General features: G+C 44.4%; 1 protein-coding gene across 5 annotated transcripts in view; it reads left to right on the plus strand.

Moving 5' to 3' along the window:
• LOC137095189 (CREB-regulated transcription coactivator 1-like) overlaps positions 1–27,730 on the plus strand; it is a 308,991-nt gene that overhangs the window by 269,216 nt on the left and 12,045 nt on the right. For 2 of the 5 annotated variants that reach the window (XM_067461562.1, XM_067461563.1), the window contains one exon: positions 5,376–7,862. The exons of 1 other annotated variant lie outside the window; for it this stretch is intronic. In XM_067461562.1, coding sequence (XP_067317663.1) covers positions 5,376–6,712 — 1,337 coding nt within the window. In that variant the 3' untranslated portion in view covers positions 6,713–7,862. Of the gene's footprint in view, positions 1–5,375; positions 7,863–27,730 lie in introns of those variants that run through there. 2 more of the 5 variants (XM_067461560.1, XM_067461561.1) reach the window with 1 other exon arrangement.

Raw genomic sequence — 27,730 nt, forward strand, 5'->3', positions numbered from 1 at the left:
CTGTGTTCCAAGTTTGGTACAATTCCATCTTTCATAGAGTTCAGAGAGCTCATTGGTTGCATGTGAACTATAAATCCCAGTTCCTACAACTCCAAAATAGCCAGGTCAGTTCCCTTCAAAACCCATTAGTATTCAATTTTGAGCATATTGGGTATGCATGTCAAGTTTGGTCCAGATCCAACATTGTTTGGGTTCATAGTGCACTCTGGATATAGGTGAACTATAGGTGATGGTTAGGAATCCCTCCAAAGATCTCCAGTATGTTTTGTTGATCATCAGGATTCGGTGTGCCAAGGTAGTTTCATGTCTGTCATTGGTGGAATTCTGAGTGCTCTTAGATTGCAGGTGAACTAGGTATCCCAGTCCCTAAAACTCCTATAAATCATGGTGAATTCTCCCCAAATCTCTCTAGTATGTTCCGTTGCTGATCAATTTCTCTGTTTGCTGTGTGCTATAGAAAAGAATAGGAAAGTGTTATGCGAGAGGCAGTGGACGGGGTCTCATCAATGGAGAGAGTCAGAAACACTGGGATGTCTGTACTGGAGGAAAAACAGAAAATTTAGGCTGGAATTGTCCCCATATGAAAGCCTTCACTTGGATAGTGGGCAGAATGGTGTTGGTGGAGAACACTGGCAGTGCTTTTGGACATGTTAACAATACTCTCTATAACCTTCGATGTCACTGGAGGGAGGGTCTACAGTGCCCCCTGAGTAGTGAGAGCTATAGCTATTTGTGGAGGCAGGAGCTTGTCTGTGGGAGTGGACAACCCAACCACACACACACACTTATTTATTTATTTCATATACTTGTACCCTGCCCTTCTCACCCCTGAGGGGGACTCGGGGCGGCCTCACAGCAAACACCATTCAGTGCTATCATAATGATAAAAACAATCAACAAATTCATTAAAACAAAACATTAAATAAACAGTTGTTAAAACACGCCAAATACAATCTGGATCCAGGTCAGTTCATTGTCACTTGGAAATTGCTTAGGTCTTCTTCATACAAGCCGCTATTCAATGGTCAAACGCAAGGTCCCACAGCCAAGTCTTGAGTTTCCTTCTAAAGAAAAGGAGTGAGGTGACCAATCTGACGTCTTTGGGGAGGGAATTCCACAGAAAAGGGGGCCACTGTTGAGAAGGCCCTGTCTCTTGTCTCCACCAATCGCGTCTGCGACGGCAGTGAGATCAAGAATAGGGCCTCTCCAGATGATCTTAAACTTTCCCCACGTGGTCACTGCAATTTACACATATGGTAATATCCGGCGCTCGCGCCAGCAGCAACGGAAGATTCACGAGACTCAAATTCAGTTGGAGCAGCCCCTCCCGCCCCTCTCCCCTCTATAAATAGCCCTCAAGAGGGGCTGCGGCCAGTTCTTTCAATCCGCGCTAAAAAGCAGCAACGAGAGAGAGAGAGACTCTTAAAAACTTTAAACAATGACTACTACATCTTTTAAAAAGTGTGTATCATGTCCCAATAAATACCCGGACAACGATGCGCACCCTAATTGCCTTGTCTGCCTGGGAGAAGAACATCTCTCCCAGGCATGTGATATTTGCAGAGCTTTCACGCCGCAAACAAGGAAAAATAGAGAGTTACGTTTGAAAACAGCTTTGTATGAGCAAGCTCTGCTTCCTTCTATGGCAATAGAAGACTCAGAAAAGACTGATCTTTCAGCTCAAAAGAAGAAAGTAATAAAAATTAAAAAGATTAAGCCTAGTAAGCCCTCAGAAAGAGGTGAAGTGGCGCAAACTACTCAGACAAAGAAAGTCAAGCCGCAAAACCCGTCTAAGGAGGGAGAAGTGAGTTTGCAAGACCAAACGCCTAACAAAATGGCTACTGCAACTCATTCTGAAGAAATATTATTTAAAAATGAAGGGGCAACCCTTCAGTTACATACCGAAGCATGTCCAAAGGTCCTTGCAGTGACCAAGGACGCCATTTCAGGAGTCTCGGTATCGATGCCGTCTCCAGTACATGGCCCCAACGATGCCATAGCCTCGGTATTGGGAGCTCTTTCCTCGCCAGCAAGAACTCTGGAAGTGAGCCCAAGACGCGCTCGGGATCGAGCGCCATCGCGCAACGCGGCAGGAAATGGAGGGCAAGCTCCTCCTCTTCTGACTCCTCCTCCAGCTCCTCCCCTTCAAGAAAGAAGAACAGGAATGGGAGGACCCAGGGAAGCCAAGGGAAGGCTTCTAAATCATCCAAGGGGATGATTCAACAGCCCCTGCCTCCCCCCATTGATAAGAATCAGGGAGGCCAGAATTGGGGGAATATAAATCAAAACGGACAGTTTCAGCCTCTACCTCCATTTCGGGGAGGCATGAGCCAAGGAGGTCAATGCCAGCCTCCTTCTCAGTTTATGAATCAGGGAGGCATGAATCAAAGGGGTCAGTGCCAGCCCCCTCAGCTGTTCATGAACCCTGGCAGCATTATCCAGGGAAGTCTTTGTCAACCCAATCCTCCATTTATGAACCAGGGAGGTTTTTGGCAGATGGCTCCAAATGGACAGATGTTTTTCTGTGGAGCTCCTATGCTCACTCAATGGCCTTCAAATAATGCTAATATGAATACAGCAAATATTGAACCTCCACATAAAAGAAAAACAAATAGGGAAAAACCTAATAAGACACAGGCTCACGTACTTGAGATAATGGAGCCACAGGACCAAATGTCACCAAACCAACATTCTGAAATACCACAAATTGATGAATATCCATCTTCTGATGAGGATATAATTAGTCAAGATATCTATAGGGAAACAGAACAGGACACCCTGAATGAAGATTATACAAAGTTTGCAACATTGATAACTAGAATGGTTCGTGCACTTGATCTTCCAACCCCTAAGCAACCTGAGTCAGTGGATGATCCCATGTTTCCCGCAGAACAGCAGGAATCTGTTACTTCCACTGCTCTTCCAGCATTGCCCTACCTTCTTAAACTTACTAAAACAACTGAAGGTTCCCCTTCTTTGGCTTCTGCAATTCCTAGAAGGGTGGATAATCTTTATAGGATTTATTTATTTATTTATTTATTTTTTGCATTTATTGACCGCCCCTCTCAGCCCAGGGGCGACTCGGGGCGGATTGATGTTTCTTCTGCCAGCTGGATAGCGAGACCACCTATACCTGATACGGTCATAGCTGAGGTGGCTCATGGACAAAAGGGTAAAAAGTTAAACCCCACCCCTTCTGATAAAGAAGGAAGGAAATTAGATGCGATGGGAAAGAAGGCCCACATGGCTGGTGGACTCTTTACTAGGATGGCTCATTACGCTACCTATATGAGCGCATACCAGACTTTCCTATGGAATAAAATACTGCCATATATGGTGTAACGAAGCCTCTCAGCTGCTGGCACCAAATTATGTAAAGAAGTACTATTTCCACTGAATGTGAGGAAGTACTAATTTTCCTTGATGCCAACAATATTTGTAAGGAACCTTCTTTTAGATATCAATTAAGCTGCCACCAATATGTTTAGAGACGCTGGTTTATGTCTCTGTTTATCCTTAGTTGTGTTGTGAGGTGACGTTGGTAGTGTGGAATGCACCAAAGCATAAAAGCAATGGAGGAGGCAGGTTTGAAATACAAAGAGAACAAGTTTTATTGTTAACAGAACGTAATTGTTGCAGTTTTGAGAATTTGAACTTGGCACAAGGCTTGATGTTACAAAATGGCTAGTTTGAGATACATTCAAGCTTCTGATGTTACAATTCTATAAACTCCTTCTTTGGTGAAGTGCTTTTATTACTTCAGAGTTCCCTATTGTGAATATCCACATTGTTTGTCCTATACTCGGATCAAACCACTGATCACCAGTCTTTCCTTACTGGCGATCCTTAAAACCCCTTCTGTTAGATTCTTTTAACCTAAGCAATCTAACAAGGTAACACCTTCAGCTCTCTTGCTGAAGAAATATTCACAAATCCTAAGAACTAACTGAATTCTCACAGCTTCACAACCCAGAGCCCTAACTGACTCTGATCCTCTTCCCCGGGTCTCATCCACCGGACTGAACATTAACTGTCGCTTTCAAACCTTTTATTCCTTAAACTCTGCCCACCTCCTCTGAGGCCTTGTTACCATGACAACCTATCTCTTACAGTTAGGCCATAGCAACTAATGTAAACCCTAAATACAGTTTAAACACAGTACATTAAACACTCTATAATAAACATTTCTCTACATATGGATTTCATCCCAGAAAGTGAACAACGCTTACCACGGGCATTTTATGGAGAGGCTATATTGTTAGCGAAGTATCAAAAGGACTTTGCAAAACATATGGCAGAGACAGCTGGGAAGATTTTTAGTACCGCAACTTCAATAAGGCGCCATGCTTGGCTGCGTGCGTCTGCTTTATCAGAAGAAGGTCGCTCCCTCGCAGAACACCTACCTCTTCATGTAGAAGGTCTTTTTCACCCCACGACAGATGAAAAACTGAAACATAATCAGGAGATGAAAAAGAACATGCAGATCTACGGTTTCCCGTGGCAAGGATATTTTCAACAGAAACCTCGATGGCAGTCATCTCCATCGTATTTTAGAAGAGGCACTGGTAATTTCTATGGAGGTCAACAACGACAACGTGCGTCTCAGAATAGTAAACCATACATCCCAAGAAAGCAATCTTATGGGGCAAGGAGTAAATTTCAGCAGTATCAAAATAAGCCCAGCCGTCCTGGGGGACCTAAACAGCGTTGCCTTATTTTGGAGCACGTTTGGCTCCTTTTTATGGTGCCTGGTCAGATATTACTACTGACGCCTGGGTACTTCAAATTGTTAAACATGGTTATTTGATTGAGTTTGATTGCTTGCCGCCAGTGGGCCATGTTAGAGCTACTTCTCCTTCTCCCGCACTTTTGGAAGAAATTGAGACGTTACTCTCTAAGGGAGCAGTAAGTCCAATACCTTCATCGGCATATGGACAAAGTTTTTTCTCAAGATATTTTTTAGTGTCTAAAAAAGGAGGTGGCTTACGCCCTATACTAGATCTACGGGGGGTGAATGAGTTTATTCACACTAAGAAGTTTTGCATGGTTTCTCTTAAAACAATTCTGCCTTTATTAAATAAAAATGTTTGGTTTGCAACAGTAGACTTGAAGGACGCTTATTTCCACGTCTCTATTCATGTGCAACACCGTAGATTTTTAGCCTTCATGGTCGGTAATCGGGCTTTCCACTTCAACGTTTTACCTTTTGGTTTAGCAACAGCTCCTAGAGTTTTTACAAAATGTATGTCCACGGTGGCGGCCTACCTCCGCACAACTGGGATAACGGTTTATCGTATATTGATGATTGGTTAATTGTATCAAATTCAAAAGACAAATTACTCTCACATATCGACAAAACGTTGTTTCTTCTCCAGTCCTTAGGTCTCATAGTGAACTGGGAGAAGTCCAATCTCATTCCATCGAGAAGGATGCAGTTCATTGGAGCACTTTTGGATTCGGAAGCTCAGAAGGCTTACCTGCCCGACGACCGCTTCAGCAAGTTGCAAGACCTCATACTACAAACGACAAGACAAGATGTCGTAAGGGCCAGACAGATACAAGTACTTCTAGGTCATATGGCGTCAACTACTGCAGTGACTCCCCATGCGAGACTGCATTCCAGACCCTTACAATCCTGGTTCCTGTCGGTCTTCGATCCTTTGTTACACAGACCCACTATGCGCCTGTCTTTGCCTGTGCAACTACGCAACCAGCTCTTATGGTGGGCGTCCCAACACAATGTTTGTGTTGGACTTCCTTTTCATCAGCCCAGGCCTTCCAAAATTCTGACCACGGACTCTTCGCTCACGGGGTGGGGAGCACATGTGGATGGATTGACTACCCAAGGGACATGGACCTCTGTAGAAGCTGCACTTCACATAAACCTTATGGAGTTGTTAGCGGTAGAGAAGGCACTAAAGTCGTTCGAACCAATTCTGAGATGTCAGGTGGTCCAGTTAATGACAGACAATACAACAGTGATGTTTTATATAAACAAACAGGGAGGAACTCACTCAAAAGAGTTGCTGAAGATAACACTGAGGGTGTGGAATTGGTGCATAGAAAGAAGAATTCACCTTCTAGCGATTCATCTGCCAGGAGAGCAGAATGTCCTAGCAGACTTTTTGAGCAGAAATCCTCTCACTCATCACGAGTGGACTCTAAACAGACAAGTTGTAGCCCTACTTTTTCGGGCCTGGGGCGAACCGGAGATAGATCTTTTTGCCTCAGCCCAGAACACGCAATGTCAAATATTTTGTGCCAGGAGCTACAGGGATTCGATGGCCAATTGTCTAGGCGATGCGTTTCTGCTGCACTGGGGGAAACGGAAGTTTTATGCGTTCCGCCCGTTCCCTCTGATACATCGGGTGGTGTCGAAGCTAGTCCAGGACCAAGCGCAAGGAATTCTGGTCACTTCTTGGTGGCCAAGACAACCGTGGTTTTCCTTGGTTCTAGAGGTCTCCAGGAGGACATTCAAGCCGTTGCCTCGGAGGGAGGACCTGCTGACGGAACAGGGCGGTCGGGTCCTATATCCGGATGTCCAACAGCTGAAGTTGACAGCGTGGCGCATATTTCCAGCCCAGTCAGACTTATTATAGAAGCAGCCCAGAGACAATCCACAAAAAAAAATCCTATATCTACAAATGGTCAAGATTCTCTAAATTTGCCAAGATTAAAGGGGTGGACCCTGTTAAAGCTCCGACTCCTTTAGTATTAGATTTCTTAGCTCATTTAGTTGATTTGGGTCTATCCTGGTCTTTGTTAAAATGCTACTTAGCAGCCTTGTCTTGGTTTAGGAGGAAGTCAGGTTTGCCATCGTGTTTTAGTGACCCGATGGTATCCTTGTTCATGAAGGGGTTAAAGAATCTAAGACCTCCTGTGGCTCCGGTTGCCCCTTCCTGGGACTTAGAATTAGTACTTACGGTTCTGACTAAGCCTCCATTTGAACCGTTAGCAACGGTGGATTTAGTATATTTGTCCTGGAAGACAGCATTTTTGGTAGCTGTCACTTCGGCCCGCAGAGCAGGGGAATTATGTGCCTTGAGGTATGATGACCCCTACATGAGAATTCATAAGGATAAGGTAGTTCTTAGAACTGACATATCTTTCCTTCCAAAGGCGTCGAGCAGATTTCATATGTCACAGGAAATTATATTGCCAGCTTTTTTTCAAAACCCGACCACTTCTTTAGAGAAGAGGTTGCATTTATTGGACATGCGTAGAGCACTTATGTTTTACGTTGGTAGGACAAAGGCACACAGGAAATCAACCCGGTTGTTCCTGAAGTACAGGAAGGACTCTTTAGGCCTTCCCGTATCTTCACAGAGGTTTTCCTCTTGGATTGTTTCAACCATACGATTGGCTTATCGGATGTGTAGGAAAGACTTACCTTTGCAGGTCAGGGCACACTCTACAAGGGCTATGGCCACTTCGACGGCGTTTATGAGAGGTGTTCCACTTGATACCATTTGCAGAGCAGCTACTTGGTCAAGACCAACGACCTTTGTGAAGCATTGCAAGTTGGATGTACAGTCGAAGGCAGATGCAGCTTTCGGCAGGGCAGTGCTTTTTACAGCCGTGGCATGACGCCCTCCATCCAAGGTTAGCAGCTCGCTAGTCTACCATATGTGTAAATCGTAGTGACCACGTGGGGAAAATATAGGTTGCTTACCTGTAAACATAGTTTCCCTAGTGGTCACCTGCGAATTTACACAACCCGCCCTTCCTCCCCTCTACATTTAGTCGTCATGCCCCAACTCTTCTATATGCGTTTTTAGCAACCGAAGAACTGGCCGCAGCCCCTCTTGAGGTCTATTTATAGAGGGGAGAGGGGCGGGAGGGGCTGCTCCAACTGAATTTGAGTCTCGTGAATTTTCCGTTGCTGCCGGCGCGAGCGCCGGATATTACCATATGTGTAAATTCGCAGGTGATCACTAGGGAAACTATGTTTACAGGTAAGCAACCTATATTTCATGATGATTCATAACAGGAGATACATTCAGACATGTAGTCTGGGCCAGAACTGTTTAGAGCTTTAAAGGTTAAAACCAGCACTTTGAATTATGCTTGGTAGCAGATCGGCCGCCAGTGAAGATGGTGTAACAGAAGTTGTATGCTCCCTGTTCGCTGCTCCGGTGAGCAACCTGCTGACCGTTGGACTAATTGAAGCTTCTGGGCAGTCTTCAAAGGCAGCCCCATGTAGAGCGCATTGCAGTAGTCTAATCGGGATGTAACAAGAGCATGTTTTCACTTTTATTATGTGTATAGATTTTTAACTCAGTCACTCCCAGAATCCTCTGCTGATGCTGCTAACAAACAATAACTTCTCTGAGCTTCAATCATTTTGCTGGCTCTTCTCTGAATGTTCTAGCATGTCCATATCCTTCTGGAGACAGGTTTGCCCCAGGTGAGGTCCAACCAAAGCAGAATAAAGTTAGACCATAGCGACTTCCGCACTGCCATATAAAATCCAGATTATTTGCTTTGAACTGGATCATCTGGAAGTGTAGACTCATATAATTCAGTTCAAAGCAGATACAATGGATTATCTACTTTGATAACTTGGATTATATTTTAGTGTAGAAGGGGCCTATGGCTTCCCTCGATCTCAACACTATATTCCTATCAATGCCACCTGGAATCGCATTGGCTCTTTTAGTTGCTGCATCACACTCTTGGCTTAGGTTTGACTTATAGTCTGCTCCGACTCCTCGATCCCTTTCTCATGCACAGTCTCCAAGCCAGGTGCCATCCATCCTTTATCTGCGCATTTCATTTTTATTGCCTACTAGCTTAGGTACCTGCCGACACTTGGATTAGTTAATTTGGTAAGGATAAACATTAGAAAAAGTCATAAGTATATGAGTGGGCTATAAACCCTACCACCCTCTGTCATTTCCCTCCAAACCCTATGAGCATTTAAAGTAGCCATAGGGTGAACCTGTGTGCCAAGTTTGGTCATATCCTTAGATGATGGGTTTGCAGTACTCTCTGGATGTGGATGGAGGTACTGGAAATCCCATCATCCATAGTCCATCCTCCCGCAAACCTCACCAGGATGTAAAGTGGTTCATGGGAGATCTGCATCCCAAGTGGTCCATATCCATGACTGACAGAGTTAGCAGTAGTCTTTAAATGTGGATGAGGGGTCACAGCAGTCTCTGGAAGGGAGTGTAGGTACTTCAAGTCCTATCACCAGGACATAAAAGGGGTCGTGGGGGTTATGTGTATCAAGTTTGGTCTTGTTCAGTCATTGGATGAGGGTTGGTCTCGGAAAGTGAGTGGAGGTACTTCAAATCCCATCTCCATGGTCCGCCCTCCTCTAAACCTCAGTAGAATGTAGAGTGGGTCATGGGGGCTCGGTGTGCCAAGTTTGGTCTTTATCGGTCTTTGTTCGGGGCTACAGTAGTCCCTGGAAACCAATCTGTTTGAAAGTACTACAAATCCCATAATCCGTGGTCCACCTCCCCCAAACCACACCAGGATGTAAAGAGGGTCATCGGGGTAATGTGGGCCAAGTTTGGTCCAAATATGTCCCTGGAAACCAATCTGTTTGAAAGTACTACGAATCCCATAATCCGTGGTCCACCTCCCCCAAACCACACCAGGATGTAAAGAGGGTCATCGGGGTTATGTGGGCCAAGTTTGGTCCAAATATGTCACCTGTGTTGGTCACAGTGGCCTGTGAAAGTGGCAACCAATCAGAAAACTGCCACATACACCTCCTGCCGTATACATACATACATACAAACACTTTTATTATATACTAGCTTGGGGACCCGGCGCTGACCAGGTTATTTGAGAAAGGAATTGTGTATCAAGGTTGGTTTTTATCAGTTATTTATATGGCTCGCAGTGGTCTCAGGAAGTTAGCGAAGGTACTGTGAGTCCCATTATCTGTGACTTCCTCCAAACTGCTCAAGGATGGAGAGTGGATCATAGGGGCTCTGTGTGCCAAGTTTGGTCTTGATTGGTCATTAGATGAGTGTTGCAGAAGTCTTGGGAAGGGAGTGGAGGCACTTGAAGTCCCATCATCCTTAGTCTGTTCTTCCCCAAACCTCACCAGAATATTGAGTTGGCCATGGGAGCTCTCTGTGCCAAGTTTGGTCTTTATTGGTATTTGGATTAGTGTTGCTGTTTCAGGAAGTGAGTGAAGGTACTGCACTCACCCACCATCCATCATCCGTCCTCCTTCAAACAGCACTGGGATGTAGACTAAGTCATCTCTGTGTGAATTGTGATCCTGATCCATCATTGTTGGCAGTTGTAATGGTCTCAGGAAGGTAGTGCATGTATTGCAGGCCCCATCGTCTATGGTGCATCCTCCTCCAAACCGGATGTAGAGTGCATCATGTGTGCCAAGTTTGATCTTTGTCGGTAATTGGATGAGGGCTGCAGTGGTCTCAGGAATTGAGCGAAAGTACTGCAAGTCCAATAATCCATTCTTCCGGTGTGGGAAAGATGGCGGCAGGACGGCGGTGGTGAGAGCTCCCTCTCACAATCCGTAGCCCCCAAAGGTTTTGGTGAGCTTAGCTCCCACCACTCTGGTGGATTGAGGCCAGAGAGAGTGCAAACCCGTTGGGGTAAGAGCCGACGGTTCAAAAGCGGTCTCCCCCTCAAGGGGGAGAAAGCTAGAGACCCAGCCAAACCCCTCAGGGAAGCAAGCCTTCGGAGAGTGCGCCTCTGCGACCTTCAGTCAGCAGAAAGACTGCCGACCACCCACATTTTAAACTAAGAAGAAGATTCAAGAAGAGAAGTGAGTAAAGAAAACTCTTATCATAGTGGGAAATAGAGGAATGAAATAATTCATGTCACAAATATATAGTTGAAGGTGGTGGGAAGAAGGGAGAAGGATAGAAGGAGAATAATCTAACAGTAGAATCTAACAGGAAAGCAGCAAAATCAGTAAATTAATAACCAAAAGAAAACAGAAACCTATTGAAGGAATATGTAAAGTCATTGGGAAACCTCAGCTTCATACACTCTAAACACCAAAATGCCCCGAAACGCCCCAAAACAGCCACACAAAAAAAGAGAACCCTCAGAAATCAAACCTGCTGCCTTTAAGATCAGTCACGCAGCTGGTCAGCCTCTGCTAATTAGCAGGAGTGAGAGAGAAAGGAGGGGAGGAGGGGAGGAGATGTGGTGAAGAGGAGGAGCAGAGACAGCAGCAGGAAGAACAAATTGCGGCTGTCAGAAAACAAAAGATAGAAAAACGCGAGAAGACGCGAGAGGGCGCGAGAAGACATGACGCCACATGGTGAGTGCAAAGAACGTGATGTGACGTGATGTGAGGAGGCCAATAAGGGAAAGGCGGAAGAAGGGCAAAAAGAAAAATAACAATAAAAAAATCCCCCCAAAAAACCCCACATATATATACATAGGTAAATGCAAAGGGGCAAAGGGGCACCGCAAGCTAATTAACATAGAAGAAAACAAAAGGATGAAATAACAGTCACAAGAAGAAGCCAAGGACCTACTAGCAGAAGCAGAAGAAGGGAGGAAGGAAGGGAGGAAAGAAGGATAGAGGAACGGAGGTGACAAAGTGAGAAAAGAAAGAGCGGATCGCGAGAGGAAAGCAAGGACAAGGCGAAGACCGTGGCAACAAGGAAGACAAGGTAGAGGAACAGAAAGTAGTTGAATTACCCTAATTAACCTAAATAAAAGGAAATACACTAACTACACTAACTGAATGCTAAATATGTTATGCTAATCAAGTGCTAAACCTACAAAAATTCAATTAAAAGAAGCTGGAAGGGGAAAACTGGTAAAAGGGAGAGGCAAGTAAAGGAAGAGAGAGGGACATATAAGTGCAATAATAGCCATATATAATATACACAATAAACAGTTTTTCTACTGGATACTCTATTTAGTACTTACAATAACACAAAAACAATTCACAGTAACTGCAGGGAATAATAAATTAAACTGAGAGATAGTGGGAGAGAAGATAAATATATCCATATATTTTTATATATACGTAAATAAGAACAATAGCAACAGCAATAATAACAATAACAACAATAACAATAATAATAAGAAAAAATAGAACCATAAAAAACAAGAATATAATAAGAATAACAAATAATAAAATAAAATAAAAGCAATAAAAATAAAAATAATAACAAAAATAACTAAATAACTAAATAATAATAAAATAAAATAAATAAACAACTAAAAAAGAAATTTATTATTCCTTAATAAATAAACAAATAAACAAATAAAAATAATACACCAAAAATAATTACGTAAATATTACATAAACAAATAAGTAATAAAAATAATAAATAATAAAATCAATTTAAAAAATAATTAAAAAAAACAATTTATATATATATATATAACAAATAAAAACAAAAATATATAATATAAAAGGAAATAAAATAAAATAAGAATAATAATAAAATTTAAAATAAATATAACAAAACAAATAAATTTAAATAAAACAAACAAATAAACAAACAAAGGATGGCGAGTTTAAAAATCAAAGGTGACAGAGAAAGACAGAGAAAAGGAAGAGAAACAACTAAACGCAGCAGCCCCCAGGAGAGGATCCACACAAGAAGACCCCTCATTGAAGGAACCCTCGCTGAAATAGATGATGAAGGTACTACAGAGCTTAGCAGAAAAAAATGACACCCTAAAAGAACAGCAAGAAAAGCTAATGGAAAAACAGGATAAACTCCAAGAATAACAGCAGACAATGAAAAAAGAAATCTCAGAGGAACTGGGCGAACTGAAAAGGGAAATGAAAAAAGATATTGCTGATCTTCAGAAAGAAATGAAAGAACTTAAACAGGGAAATCAACAGATAGCAGCAGCCCAGGAACAGCAAAAACTTAGGATAGATAAGATGGCAGAAAAAAGTGATAGATTGGAGAGACAACAAGAAAAATTCGAACAGAACTATATGGAATTCCAACTGAGATATAGAAATGTGATGGAGGAAACAAATGAGAATATAAGACAAACTATAATACAAATTACTGCAAAATTGATGGAATGTGAAGAAAACCAAATTGAAGACTTGACGGACCGGGTTTACAGGATCTCGACCAAATACGCAAGACGTAACAAAACAGAAAGAGAAGTAATAGCCCATTTTACAAAGAAAACGACACGAGATGAAATTCTGAAACAGAATAATAAAACACCAATATACCATAAAGGGAAAAAGGTGGCCATACTGAAAGAAATACCATCCTCAGCCCTAACAAAAAGAAGAAAATATCTCTTTCTAACAGAAGAACTGAAAAAAAGAGACATAAGATTTAGGTGGGAGAAAAACGAAGGCATTATGGTAACTTTCAGAGGAGAACGATATTGGCTAACATCGGAGGAGAAAGCTAAAGATTTTTACAACATGCTGATGAAAAGTAAAGAAGAGAATCCAACTTCAGACTTGGGAAACCCAAATAAACGGGCGAGGACAAACTCACCAACAACACAAATTAAATGGGAAACGTCTAAAGATCAAACCAAACAAAATCTAGATGAACTGGAAGAGGAAAAGGAGGATAAGGTAGATAAAGAAATAGAAGATGGAGTGAAGGCTTAGGTGTTTCTCTAATAATGTATACGGATTAAATTCACCCAATAAATGGAGGAAGATTTCTAAATTTCTGATTTCTAATCAGATCAGAGAAGGAAATTACGATATAGTTGACTTCAGGAGACACACATTTCACAAAAGCACAGCGCACATCTAACACAAAAATATCTAGGAAAGGAATTCTATTCATCTGCGACGGAAAAAAAGAAAGGAGTAGTGATCTACGTAGAAGAAAATCTACCAGCAAAAATGGCATTTAAGGACTCAGAAGGCAGGATACTAGGGATAACAATAGAGAGGTGAGATCAAAAACTGCTAATTTGTACCATCTATGCTCCAAACGGACCAAAAGGAAAATTTATTTAAAAAAATTAAAAGAACCATTATCAGAACAAGAATTCCAGGCTCTAATATTATTGGAAGATTTTATTGGCGTCTTGGACAGTAAACTAGATCAAACCACCAAAACGAACAAAAAAAGACAAAACGATCAAGGAAAATTGCCGGATAGCTTTATCAAAATACAGGAGGAACTTGGCATACAGGATGCATGGAGAACTCATCATAATATAGAGTGAGATTATACGTTTTACTCAAGTAGACATAACACGTGGTCTAGGATCAACATGATCTGGACAACAAAAGCATTAACACCCAAGATAGAAAAAATAAAAATACTACCGAGAAGAGACACTGACCATTGTCCTTTAGAACTGATTATAAACCAAAAACTCAAACTAGAGAAATGGAGACTAAAGGAAAATCTACTAAGATCCAAAGAAGAGATAGACAGGAACAAGAAAATCTTAGAATAATACTTCACATTGAACAACACCCATGAAACAGAGAAGACCATAGTCTGGGACGCAAGCAAAGCCGTGATGCGTGGGCACTTTATACAGCAAAATACTAGAAAGAAATTGAAGATGCAGCAACTGAACAGTATCCAACAGAAAATTGAAAAAACCGATAAAGAGCTCAAAAGATATCCGAAAAATAATAAACTAAAACATGGCCTAGAAATACTAAATAAACAAAGAAGATACATAGAGACAGAACAAACAGCCAAGAAATTAAAATTCATGAAACAATACAACTTCCAAAATGCCAACAAACCAGGCAAGTGCCTATCAAGGAGGATCAGAAAAAAGAAACAAGAAAATATATCACACAAATTAAAGAAGATGACAAGATATACACAAAAGATTCTGACATTCAAAAGCAATTTTACAAGTATTATAGAGGCTTTACAAAGGAGATATGATAAGAAAGGAGGAGATTTCCATATATCTAGGAAAATCAAAAATTCAGAGACTAACAGAAGATCAACGAGAGAACCTCAACAGACATATCAGATGAGGAGATAGAGAAAGCAATAAAGAAGCTGGATGGAAATAAAGCTCCAGGCCCCGACGGACTATCAACAATATATTATAAGACCCTAAAGGAAGAAGTAAAACGCATTTAAAGGAAATAATGAATCAGATTCTGCATGGAAAAAAATGCCGGACTCCTGGAAAATGGCCAACATCACATTGATACACAAGGATAATACAGACTCTACCAACACTAAAAATTACAGACCCATATCCTTATTAAATACAGACTACAAGATCTTTTCTGACGTCATAGTGGAGAGATTAAAAAGCTTTTTGACAACATGGATCAAAGAAGACCAATCTAGGTTTCTTCCCAACAGAAACATAAAAGAAAACGTCAGGAACATCATAGACGTCCTGGACTATTATGAGGCACATAATGAAAAAGAGTTAGCGTTACTTTCAATCGACTCAGAAAAGGCTTTCAATAGACTGAATTGGGATTTTTTTAAGCTGCTGCTTAAGGAAATGGACATAGGCCACGCATTCACAAATGCTATTGAGAAAATCTACAAAGATCAAGAGGCGGACATTTGGGTCAATAGACAAGCCTCAAAAAGGTTCAAAGTAGAGAAAGGCACGAGACAGGGCTGTCCGCTCTCACCATTAATTTTCATCATGGCCTTGGAGATCCTACTCAACAACATCAGAGAGGATGAGAATCTAAAGAGCCTTAAAATAGCAAAAGAGTCGTATAAATTAAGAGCATTTGCTGACGACATTATTTTCATTATAGAAGACCCGTTTATTTATTTATTTGCTTTATTTCTATACCGCATTTTTCAGCCCAAACAGGCGACTCAATGCGGTTTACAAGGTACAAATTATCATAACAGTGTCAGTGCAATTTAAAACACAACAAATGTAACAACAGGATCAACAACACCGATCCACAACAATTAACAAACAACATGAAACAAACATAGCGCCTCAGTGAAATCAGATCCGAACTCATAATCCTTGTGCCATTCCTATGTTCCATTTACCGTCTTCCTATGTTCGGTTGCACTGTTTAACCAAACGCTTGTTCATAAAGCCAGGTCTTGACCTTTCTCCGAAACGCCAGCAACGATGGTGCCTGTCTGATGTCTACCGGTAAAGCATTCCATAGCCGAGGGGCCACCACTGAGAAGGCCCTGTCTCTCGTCCCCGCCAAGCGCGCCTGAGACGCAGGCGGGACCGAGAGCAGGGCCTCCCCAGACGATCTTAATGTTCTAGTCGGTTCATAAGTGGAGATGCGTTCGGAGAGGTAAGTGGGGCCAGAACCGTTTAGGGCTTTATAGGCTAAAGCCAGCACCTTGAATTGTGCCCGGTAGCAGATTGGCAGCCAGTGGAGCTGGCTCAACAGAGGAGTGGTACGCTCCCTGAGTGCCGCTCCCGTTAGCAACCTGGCTGCCGAGCGCTGGACCATCTGAAGCTTCCGGGCAGTCTTCAAGGGCAACCCCACGTAGAGCGCGTTGCAGTAATCAATATGGGATGTAACCAGAGCATGGACTACCGTGGCCAAGTCAGGCTTCCCAAGGTACGGGCGCAACTGGCGCACAAGTTTTAATTGTGCAAATGCTCCCCTGGACACCGCCGAAACTTGGGGTTCCAAGCTTAGCGAAGAGTCCAGGATCACACCCAAGCTGCGAACCTGTGTCTTCAGGGGGAGTGTAACCCCATCCAACACAGGCTGTAACCCTATGCCCTGTTCGGCCCTTCGACTGACCAGGAGTGCCTCTGTCTTATCTGGATTCAATTTCAATTTGTTCGCCCTCATCCAGTCCGATACAGCGGCCAGACACCGGTTCAGGACCTGAACAGCCTCCTTAGTAGTGGGTGGGAAGGAGTGACAGAGTTGGACGTCATCTGCGTACAGATAACACTGCACCCCAGTGTCTACCAAGAATACCTGGAGTTGTGAGGCCACCACACGTTCCAGGACTTTGCCCAAAAAGGGAAGATTGGAAACAGACCGATAGTTGACGAATTGAGTGGGGTCCAGTGATGGTTTTTTCAACAGCGGTTTTATCACAGCTTGTTTTAAGCTGGCTGGAATTTTGCCCTCCCGAAGGGAGGCATTAACCACCACCTTCACCCACTCGGCCAATCCCCCTCTGGCCTCCTTTAGAAGCCAGGATGGGCAGGGGTCTAGGATGCATGTGGTTGCCCTCATTCCTCCAAGTATCTTGTCCACATCCTCAGGTTTCACCAATTGAAATGAATCCAACAAAATCGGATAAGCAGATGCTCGTGTTACATCCTCTGAGACTGCCGTTAACATGGTGTCCAGGTCAGAACGGATCAAAGCGACTTTGTCCGCAAAGAACTGAGCAAACGCTTCACAGCGGGCCGTCGAGTTGTCAGGGTTCCCATCCGGAGTGGTGGGATTTAATAGACCTCTGACAACTCGAAACAGCTCAGCCGGATGGTTCTTTGCGGACGCAATATTGGCAGCAAAGAAAGATTTCTTTGCTGCCTTTATTGCCGCGGCATATGCCCTGAGAAAGGCAATATACCGTGTTCGATTTAACTCGCTCGGGTCCGAATGCCACACGCGCTCTAGTCTCCTCTTACTTCGCTTCATCGCTGCCAGTTACTCGTTGAACCAAGGCGCTGGTTTAGCTTGGCTACTTGAGAGGGGACGTTCTGGAGCAATCGTGTTTATTGCCCTAATCATTCCCCCATTCCAGAGGGATAACAGGGCATCAACAGAATCACCAACCGAGGTGGCAGGGAAATCCCCAAGAGCCGTCAGGAATCCATCCGGATCCATTAGCCTCCTGGGGCGGACCAACTTAATGGGTCCCCCACCTCTGCAGAGGTTGGGAAGTGCAGTAAGTCTAAAGCTGACCAGAATGTGGTCGGTACATGGCAACGGAGAGATGGACAACTCCTCAACACCGCCACCTTGCTCCCATCCCTGGCAGAAAACCAAATCTAATGTGTGTCCAGCACTGTGTGTGGGGCCAGATACTCGTTGGGACAGCCCCATGGTTGCCATGGAAGACATGAAGTCCTGAGCCGCTCCTCCTAGGGTAGTCTCAGTGTGTACATTGAAGTCCCCCAGCACAAGGAGCCGCTGGGATTCCAATGCCAGGCTCGAGACCACCCCTGCTAGCTCAGGTAGGGAGACCGTAGTGCAGCGAGGTGGGCGGTACACTAGCAGAATCCCTATTCTGTCCCGGTCACCCACCCTCAGGTGGACACATTCGAAATTAGTTGACTGCGGGATGGGGCCTCTGGTCAGGGGGATGGAATTTTTATAGACTACCGCAACTCCACCTCCCCGACCTCCAGGTCTCGATTGGTGCTGTACGGAGAAACCTGGAGGACAAAGCTGGGTCAAATTTACTCCTCCAGCTTTGTCCAACCTGGTCTCCGTAATGCACGCCAGATCTGCCCGTTCTTCAAGAATTAGGTCTTGGATGAAGGATGTTTTACCGTTGACAGATCTGGCATTCAACAGCACCATCTTCAACCCAGAGGGACCGCCATCCTGGGTACCCCGGTTTACCATGTCAGGAGACCGATTGCAGATGGTTAAATTTCTTCCTCTTTCCCTAGGCCAAATTTGGGTTGTTAAGTTTTCACTATCTCTAGGCCAAATTGGCGGTCTCCCTTTCCTGTATCTCCCCCTCCTCGTTATGGTTTCTATGGGGACCCCTCGGCTAACCAACATAGAAAAGTGGATCCAGAAAGTAGAAGAATTTGGTGCAGTATTGGGTTTTAAGGTGAATAGAGAAAAGTCAATGATATTGACCAAGAACATAACAAAAATAAGACAGGATAAACTAGCAAAGATAACAGATGTAAAAATCGTCCATAAAATTAAATATCCAGGAATCTACATAACAGCAAAAAACATACAACTAATGCGAAATAACTATGACATGAAATGGAGAGAAATCAAAAATGACCTGATGAATTGGAGAACCCTAAACCTCTCACTATTGGGCAGGATCTCAGTAATAAAAACCAAATGTATTACCTAAAATGCTATAATTATTTCAAAACCTCCCAGTAGTTAGAAAAGTACAAATATACAAAGAATGGAACAGAGCCATAACAAAATTCGTGTGGAATGGGAAAAAATCAAGAATTAGTTTTGTCAACCTGACAGACGAGAGGAGAAGAGGAGGCCTGGGTCTATCTGATCTGGGACCGTACTTCGAATCTTGTGGTCTAGAGTGGCTGAAGGAATGGGTAATCTTGAAAAGCAAAAGAACATTGACATTAGAGGGACACGATCTACGGACAGGATGGCACGGATACCTATGGTACGGGGAAAAAGCCATAGAAAAAAAACTTCGGAAACCATTTTGTACGATCAGCATTATTACGACTCTGGGACAAATATAAACAAAGGATACACACACAAAAAACTCCATGGTGGATATCTCCTTTAGAAGCATGCCAGAGACGTGAATTAGGATGGAATGAGTGGCCAACCTACAATGATGTCCTGAAGATGGATAAAAGAGAAATCAAAATGAAAACAAAGGAAGAGCTAAACATGAAATTTTCCAACATATCCTGGTTCCATTATTGCCAGATCAATAAACACTTTAAAAAGGATGTAAAAATAGGCTTTGAAGAAAAAACATCAACATGACAGAAAATCTTTGAAAGTAAGAGAAAAATAATAACAAGAATATACCAACAGTTATTGACATGGAGCACAGAGAGAGAACAAATAAAAAAAACTGCATGATCAAATGGGTCAGAGACTTAAAAAGAACTATCTACTTGGAATAATGGGAGACGCTAAAAACTCAGTTATATGTATGCATTCGACTTCAAAGAAAATATAATAAAGATGTTCCATCAATGGCATATGACCCCAGAGAAAACAGCGAAATTTAATAAAAATCTTAGCGACAAGTGCTGGAAGTGTGGAAAGTGCAGAGGGACCTTCATCCACATGTGGTGGAACTGTGAAACAACCAAGACATATTGGAAAAAAATCCATAACAGTTGCCAGAAAGAAATGAAGAAGATCCCTTTTAAACCTGACTACTTCCTTTTAGGATTCACAAATACTCAATGGAATATAAATGAGGACAAACTGTTTGTATATATGACCACAGCGTCGAGACTGATTTATGCAAAATTATGGAAACTATAAACAAGACCTCAAAAAGAGGATTGTATAAAGAAAATCTTTGATATAATGAATATGGACAAACTAAAGTACTTTCTGTCAGAAATACAAAATAAACCAACGAAGATGACGGACTGGACACCACTGAAGACATGGCTAAAAGAAAACAGAGTGAAGTTACTAATGGATGTAGAATGGGTCATGGAGGCTCTGTGGGCCAAGTTTGGTCTTGATCAGTCATTGGATGAGGTTCACAGCAGTCTCGGGAAGCGAGTGAAATTACTTCAAGTCCCATTATCCATGGTCCATTGTCCTCAAATATGCACCAGGATGTAGAGAGGGCTAAGGGGAGTCTGTGTGCCAACTTTGGTCTTCATCTGTCATTGGATGAGGGTCATAGTGGTCTCGAGGTGTGAGTGGAGGTACTTCAAGTCCCATAATCCATGGGCCATCCTCCAAACTGCAGTAGAATGAAGAATGGGTCACGGGTGCTCTGTGTGCCAAGATTGGTCTTTATTGGTTTTTGTTGAGGGCTGCAGTGGTCTGTAGGATGCTTTTTCAGATCACCCAGTCAAAAGCTGCCTTCTTTGACACATTGTAGAAGAGGGAAGATGGCTGCCTCTTTTGGGGCCTAGTTGGGAGAAGGCAACCTAGAAGGCCTGTAAGGATTTAGCAGATGGGTCAAAGAAGGCCGGGGTGAGGGGGCGTTGAGGGCCAGAAGTTTTCATAAGCATTAAAAGGCATCATTAAAATATAATAATTGTTTTTCTCTCCTGTCTTTGGAATAATGTAGTGCCTTACCTAGTAGAAGGACAATGCTTTTCAGATCACCCAGTCAAAAGCTGCCTTCTTTGACACAATGTAGAAGAGGGAAGATGGAGCCTAGCTGTGAGAAGGCAACCTAGAAGGCCCACAAGGATTTAGCAGAAGGGTCAAAGAAGGCCGGGGCGAGGGGGCGTTAAGGGCCAAAAGTATTCATAAGCATAAAAAGGCATCATTAAAAAATTAACAATTGTTTTTCTCTGGTGTCTTTGGAATAATGTAGTGCCTTACCTTGTAGAAGAACAATGCATTTATTTATTTATTTATTTATTTATTTATTTATTTGGGTTACTTCTACCCCGCCCTTCTCAGCCCTGAGGGGGGACTCAGGGCGGCTTACAAAAGAAGGCACAATTCGATGCCTATGTCAAATATACATACATACATAAAAGCAATTAAACAGTTAACAGGTTAAAATCACCAGTACATAACACAATAGTAAACAGTCTCATGCTCAGTGTTCAGAGTTCCATAAATCCATTCCGTTCCGTCAATTCCTGCCCATCATCAAGGTCTTTTCTTTAACTACCAGAATGTCCAAAAGCCTGGTCCCACATCCAGGTCTTCAATTTTTTTCTAAATGAAAAAAAGGGAAGTCGCTGATCTAATCTCCCCGGGGAGTGAGTTCCACAGATGAGAGGCCACCACCGAGAAGGCCCTGCTCCTCATCCCCGCCAGCCTCACTTGTGATAGAGGTGGGGTCGAGAGCAGGGCCTCCCCAGATCTTAAACTCTGAGGTGGGACGTAGAGGGAGATCCGTTCGGACAGATACACTGGGCCAGAACTGTATAGGGTTTTGTAGGTCAAAACCAGCACTTTGAATTGTGCTCGGAACTCAATCGGCAGCCAGTGGAGCTGACATAACAGAGGGGTGGTATGCTCCCTGTATGACGCTCCGGTGAGCAATCTGGCTGGCTCCCGCTGGACTAGTTGGAGTTTCTGAGCAGTCTTCAAAGGCATCCCCATGTAGAGTATGTTGCAGTAGTCCAATTGGGATGTAACAAGAGCGTGGACCACCGTGGCCAGATCCGACTTCCCAAGGTACGGGCGCAGCTGGCGCACAAGTTTTAATTGTGCAAAAGCTCTCCCGGCCACCGCCGAGACCTGGGGTTCCAGGCTCAGCGATGAGTCCAGGATCACTCCCACGCTGCGAACCTGCGTCTTCAGGGGGAGTGTAACCCCATCTAACACAGGCAGTAACCCTATGCCCTGTTCGGCCTTATGACTGACCAGTAGGACCTCTGTCTTGTCTGGATTCAATTTCAATTTGTTACCTCTCTTCCAGTCCGACACAGCAGCCAAACACCGGTTCAAGGTCTGGACAGCCTCCTTGGTGACAGGTGGAAAGGAGTGACAGATTTGGATATCATCTGCGTAGAGATAACATCTCATTCCGAAACTCCGGATGATCTCCCCCAGCGGCTTCATGTAGATGTTAAATAACATTAGGGACAGAATTGAACCCTGTGGGACTCCACACAACAACAGTTGTGGGGCCGAACAGGTGTCACCCAGTAACACCTTCTGGGACCATCCCTCAAGGAAGGATCGGAGCCACCGCAAAGCAGTGCCCCTGAGCCCCATGTCCATGAGGTGCCCCAGAAGGATACCGTGATAGACGGTATCGGAGGCCGCTGAGATGTCCAGCAGAACTAACAGGGACACACTCCCCCTGTCAATCTCCCGGCGAAGATCATCTACCAAGGCGACCAAGGCTGTCTCAGTTCCATGTCCCGGCCTAAAGCCAGACTGCGCTGCATCTAGATAATCAGTGTCTACCAGAAACCCCTGGAGTTGTGTTGCCACCACACGTTCCATGACTTTGCCCAAATAGGGGAGATCGGAGACTGGCCGATAGTTGTCGAATTGAGTTGGATCCAGTGATGGTTTCTTCAACAGCGGTTTTATAATAGCTTGTTTTAAGCTTGCTGGAAACTTTCCTTCCTGTAAGGAGGCATTAACCATCACTTTCACCCACTCTGCCAAACCCCCTCTGGCTTCTTTTATTAGCCAGGATGGGCAGGGGTCTAGGATGCATGTGGTAGGTCGCACCTCTCCAAGGATCCAATCCACATCCTCAAGCTGAACCAACTGAAAAGAATCCAACAAAACTGGACAAGCAGATGCTCTCGTTACATCCCCAGAGACTGCTGTTAACATGACGTCAAAACCCGACCGAATCCGCTCAATTTTATCCGCGAAGAATCGAGCAAATGCGTCACAGCGAGCCACCAAGTTATCCGAGGCCTCGCTTTTTGGCGGATTTAACAGACCCCTGACAACTCGGAAAAGCTCAGCTGGGCGATTCTTCACAGATGCAATATTGGCTGTAATGTGGCCGCTATTGCCACACCATAGGACCTTAAGAAGGCATTCAGATGTGTTTGGGCTGGATTGGTGGGATTCTGGCACCACACGCACTTTAACCTCCTCTTCTTTCGCTTCATCGCTGCCAGCTCCTCAGTGAACCAAGAGGCTGGTTTAGCTCGGTTACTCAAGAGGGGGTGTTCCGGAGCAATTGTGTCAATTGCCCTGGTCAACTCACTGTCCCAGTGAGAGACCAGAGCATCGACAGTGTTGCTAGCCAAGGAGGTGGAAAAATCCCCAAGAGCCATCAGAAAACCATTTGGATCCATAAGTCTTCTGGGGTGGACCATTCTAATGGGTCCACCACCCCTGTGGAGGTTAGAAAGCACAGTTAGTCTAAATCTGATCAGGTGGTGATCGGTCCATGGCAATGGAACAATGGTCAGCTCCTCCACCCCGTCACCCTCATCCCATCCCTGAGAAAAAACCAAATCCAAGGTGTGCCCGGCACTATAGGTGGGACCAGATATTAGTTGGGACAGGCCCATGGTTGCCATGGCAGCCATGAAGTCCTGAGCCGCACCAGAAAGAGAGGCCTCGGCATGGATGTTGAAATCTCCCAAGACCAAAAGCCATTGGGAGCTCAAGGCCATGTCCGAGACCAAGATTAACCCCTCCCCCCTGTCCAGCTAGGTCTCCATTATACAAGCCAGGTCAGCTCATTCTTCTTGAATTAGATCTTGGATAATGGAAGTTTTTCCATTTACCGACCTGGCATTGAGCAGCACCACTTTTAGCTTGGAGGGGCCACCATCCTGGCACCTCAGTTGTATCTTGTCAGGAGAAAGTTTTGAAGTTGCCAATCTATTTTTATTAATTTCGGGCCGGATTGTAACATTAATTTTTGGAATTGCCAATGTCCTATTGTAAATTTTGGGCCGAATTTGATTTTGTCTTTAATTCTTAGCATCTTTAGAGGTTGCCAATTTGTTACTGTAAATTTTGGGCCAAAATGGATGTTTTGTTCTCCCTTTCCCGTATCTCCCTCTACCTGTCATCAGCTCTATGGTGCCCCCCCCCATCCGCACCCCCCCCCCCCCCGGGAAGCTCCCTCCACTTCCAACAATTGTTATCTCAGTACTAGAAGCTTGATGATAGTTATGGTTACCTGTTTCTGGATCCCAATATTCCTGCCCCTTGATACTACCTACTCCTTCCAGTATAGTAAAAGCTGTAAAGTGCACTTGTGCTGAAGTTGTTGTAAAGTGCACTTGTGCTGATGACTGATAGAATATCAATGACAGCAAGGATAATATAAACATTGACATAGGAGTAAAGTGCTGATGGTTGATAGTATAAATAAGTAACTCCAAAGTGACTGTGCAGGGACCAGAGCATTTGTTTAAAGTGCAACAGTTGTAACCATTTGATCTAATAATTTGGGATCAGTTAGTTAATGGCAAAGGTTCTGGCAGGAAGATCTAAAGTGCTTGAGTTAAAGTGATTTAGAGCTGGACTAGTTCTATAGTGCAAAATAGTGCAAATAGTGCGAGATTACTGCCTTATATGAATAAGTTGACTTTCAAAACACTCAATCAGGACAAACAATTCAAGCCATAGACCCGACTCCTTGGGTCCGTGGAAAAACAAACCGGCACCCAGAAGCCGGGGCCCCGGCTTTTCTTGACCGTCTCGAAAGGGAGTGACACAAAGCAGGAACAGCTGGTAGTCCGCACAATGAAGGCAACAATTGCAGTTATTACTAATTAGCAGCACATATTCACAAATTGCACACTGTGTAGAGAAACGTTATATGCATAGTTTAGCTTGACCACAGAGGGCAGTATAAAATGAATGAATGACCAGTTCCTTTGGCATAGAGCTCTGGAGATTGTACTAAAACGCTGAGTCATGAGTTGACAGAGCTTCTGGATTTTCGTTTAGGCTCAAAGTGTCCGTAGTGTGATGTTAAGTCTGTTAATTGAGCCCAGCGTCCACACTATGTTGTTAACTGTTGTTAGCTGATGTTATTACAATGATGGCGTGGCCACAAAAATAATCCTGCACAATGTCAAAGAATCCTGCACAATGTCAAATACCAGTTCACAATTATTATCATATACCGTTCGGGGGCAGACTCGTGGTTTCCTAGTTCTCTCTTCTGCTCTCCGCCGTCACCAGCCTCCCCAACCGCAGGAATCAGCAATTTCTTGGGGAGAGGTGGGCCCTGGATCTGTAAGAGCCAAGGCCTACAAGGCTGCGGGTTGCCTGGCAGCGGTGGAAATGGTGGCGCGGTTGTTGTTAACGTTGGGCCCTGGTCTAAGATGGGCTGTGGCCTGCACAGTAGGCCCGTAGCAGCAGCTGTTGACACAACCTCAGGCCTGAGGCCCAGGCCCGAGACGCAGGAAGCGGCAATCTGTGCAGCGCCAGATGTAACGGCGGCCACAGGCACCCCAGCGACGAGGGCGGATGATGGTAAGGACGGGGAGAATGGGGTTGGGGAAGGAGGGGGGAAAGCAGCACTGGCCCGTTAAAAACGGCCTAGAAGGATGGCGCCCGTGGATCAATCACAAGATCTCCTCCTCACATCCTTTCCACCAATCTAATTGATCGGTGCACGCAGTCCATCGCTCTTAGTTGCCTTAGTCACCAGAGTTCCAATGGCGCCCGGCAGCCTCCAGGGAGAAGGGGGAGAGGGACACCAGCAGCACCACAGCGCCTCACGGCTCGCAGCTCTTCAATGTGCAGCACCCCAGATCCCTCCGGGCAAGTCGGGCCGCGGCACCAGCTCCCGGTCTGTGGATCTCCATGGTGAACTCCGCAGTTGTTGGCAGAAGCGGCTGGGAGGGAGCATCTACAGGCCTTGGAAAGCGGTGCCTCAGTGCTCTACCTCCCCACTCCCAACCTCTTTCTATCCTCTTTTTTGATTGATTTCCACCGCCAAACTTATTTTCCGAGGTCTCCTCCGAGCTCCCAGGTTAGGGTGACGATTCGAAAGAGGGATGGTATCTGGTTGGGAGGATGCGAACAGGATTGTAGATTGCTTTCAAGCGGCTGTGTAGTTTGATGTCCTCTCGCCACCATCAAACCGGAAGTCCCTCAGTCACCCAGTCAAAAGCTGCCTTCTTTGACACAATGTAGAACAAGGAAGATGGCTGCCTCTGGGTCTTCAGTCCTGCCGGCACAGGGGTTTTACCCTCTGTGCCAACAGGGGCTCCTGTTGATATTGACCAGTCAGAAACCATATGCAAATTTCCTTTCCCCTCTCAGTCAATTGAGGCCAATCGGACACCTTATGCAAATAGTACCACAGTGGCAGCCAATCGGAAAGCTGGCACATACACCGCCCTGCCTACATCTGTTGCACACATACAAACTTTGACTTTTATTATATATATATAGACTAGCTTGGGGACCCGGCGCAACCCAGGTTATTTGAGAAAGGAATTGTGTATCAGGGTTTGTTTTTATCAGTTATTTATATGGCTTGCAGTGGTCTCAGGAGGTTAATGAAGGTACTGTGAGTCCCATCATCTGTGGTCCATCCTACTCCAAAGTACACCAGGATGGAGAGTGGGTCATGGGGGCTCTGTGTGCCAAGTTTGGTCTTGATCGGTCATTAGATGAGGGTTACAGCAGTCTTGGGGTGTTAGTGGATATACTTGAAATCGCATCATCCATAGTCTGTTCTTCCCCAAAACTCACCAAAATATTGAGTTGTCAATGGGGATTCTCTGTGCCAAATTTGGTCTTTATTGGTATTTGGATGAGTGTCGCTGTGGTTACATGTGAATGAAGGTACCGCAAGTCCGATCATCTATCGTCCGTCCACCTTCAAACAGCATCGGGATGTAGAGTGGCTCATGGAGTCTCTGTGTGTCAAGTTTGGTCTTGATCGGTTATTAGATGACGGTTGCAGCAGTCTTGGGAAGTGAGTGGAGGTACTTGAAGTCCCATCATCCATCCTCCAAACAGCACCAGGATTTAGCTTATGGGGGCTTTGTGTGCCAAGTTTGGTCTTGATCGCTCAATAGATGAGGGTTGCCTTAGTCTTGGGAAGTGAGTGGATGTTCTTCAAGTCCCATCATCCATGGTCCATCCTGCTTGAAACAGCACCAGGATGTAGAACGGATCGTGGGGGCTCTGTGTGCCAACTTTGGTCTGCAGCAGTCTTGGGAAGGAAGTGGAGGTACTTGAAATTACATCATCTATGGTCTGTCCTCCGCGAAAGTGCACAAAGATATAGAGTGGATCATGGGGCCTCTGTGTGCCAAGTTTGGCCTTGATCAGTCATTGGCGAGGGTCTCAGTGGTCTCAGGAAGTGAGTGAAGTGACTGCAAGTTCCATCATCCATCTCCAAATTTTTCAAAACCGCAACAGGAGGTAGAGTGGGTCATGCGTGGTCTCTGTGTGAATGGTGATCCTGATCCGTCATTGTTGGCAGTTGTAATGGTTTCAAGAAGGGAGTGCATGTATTGCAAGTCCCATCATTCATGGCGTATCCTCCTCCAATCCACAGCAGGATGTAGAGTGTGTCATGGAGACTCAGTGTGCCAAGTTTGGTCTTTGATGAGAGTTGCAGTG

The sequence above is a fragment of the Anolis sagrei genome, chromosome Y, assembly GCF_037176765.1.
Source record: "Anolis sagrei isolate rAnoSag1 chromosome Y, rAnoSag1.mat, whole genome shotgun sequence".
Classification (NCBI taxonomy): Eukaryota; Metazoa; Chordata; class Lepidosauria; order Squamata; family Dactyloidae; genus Anolis; species Anolis sagrei.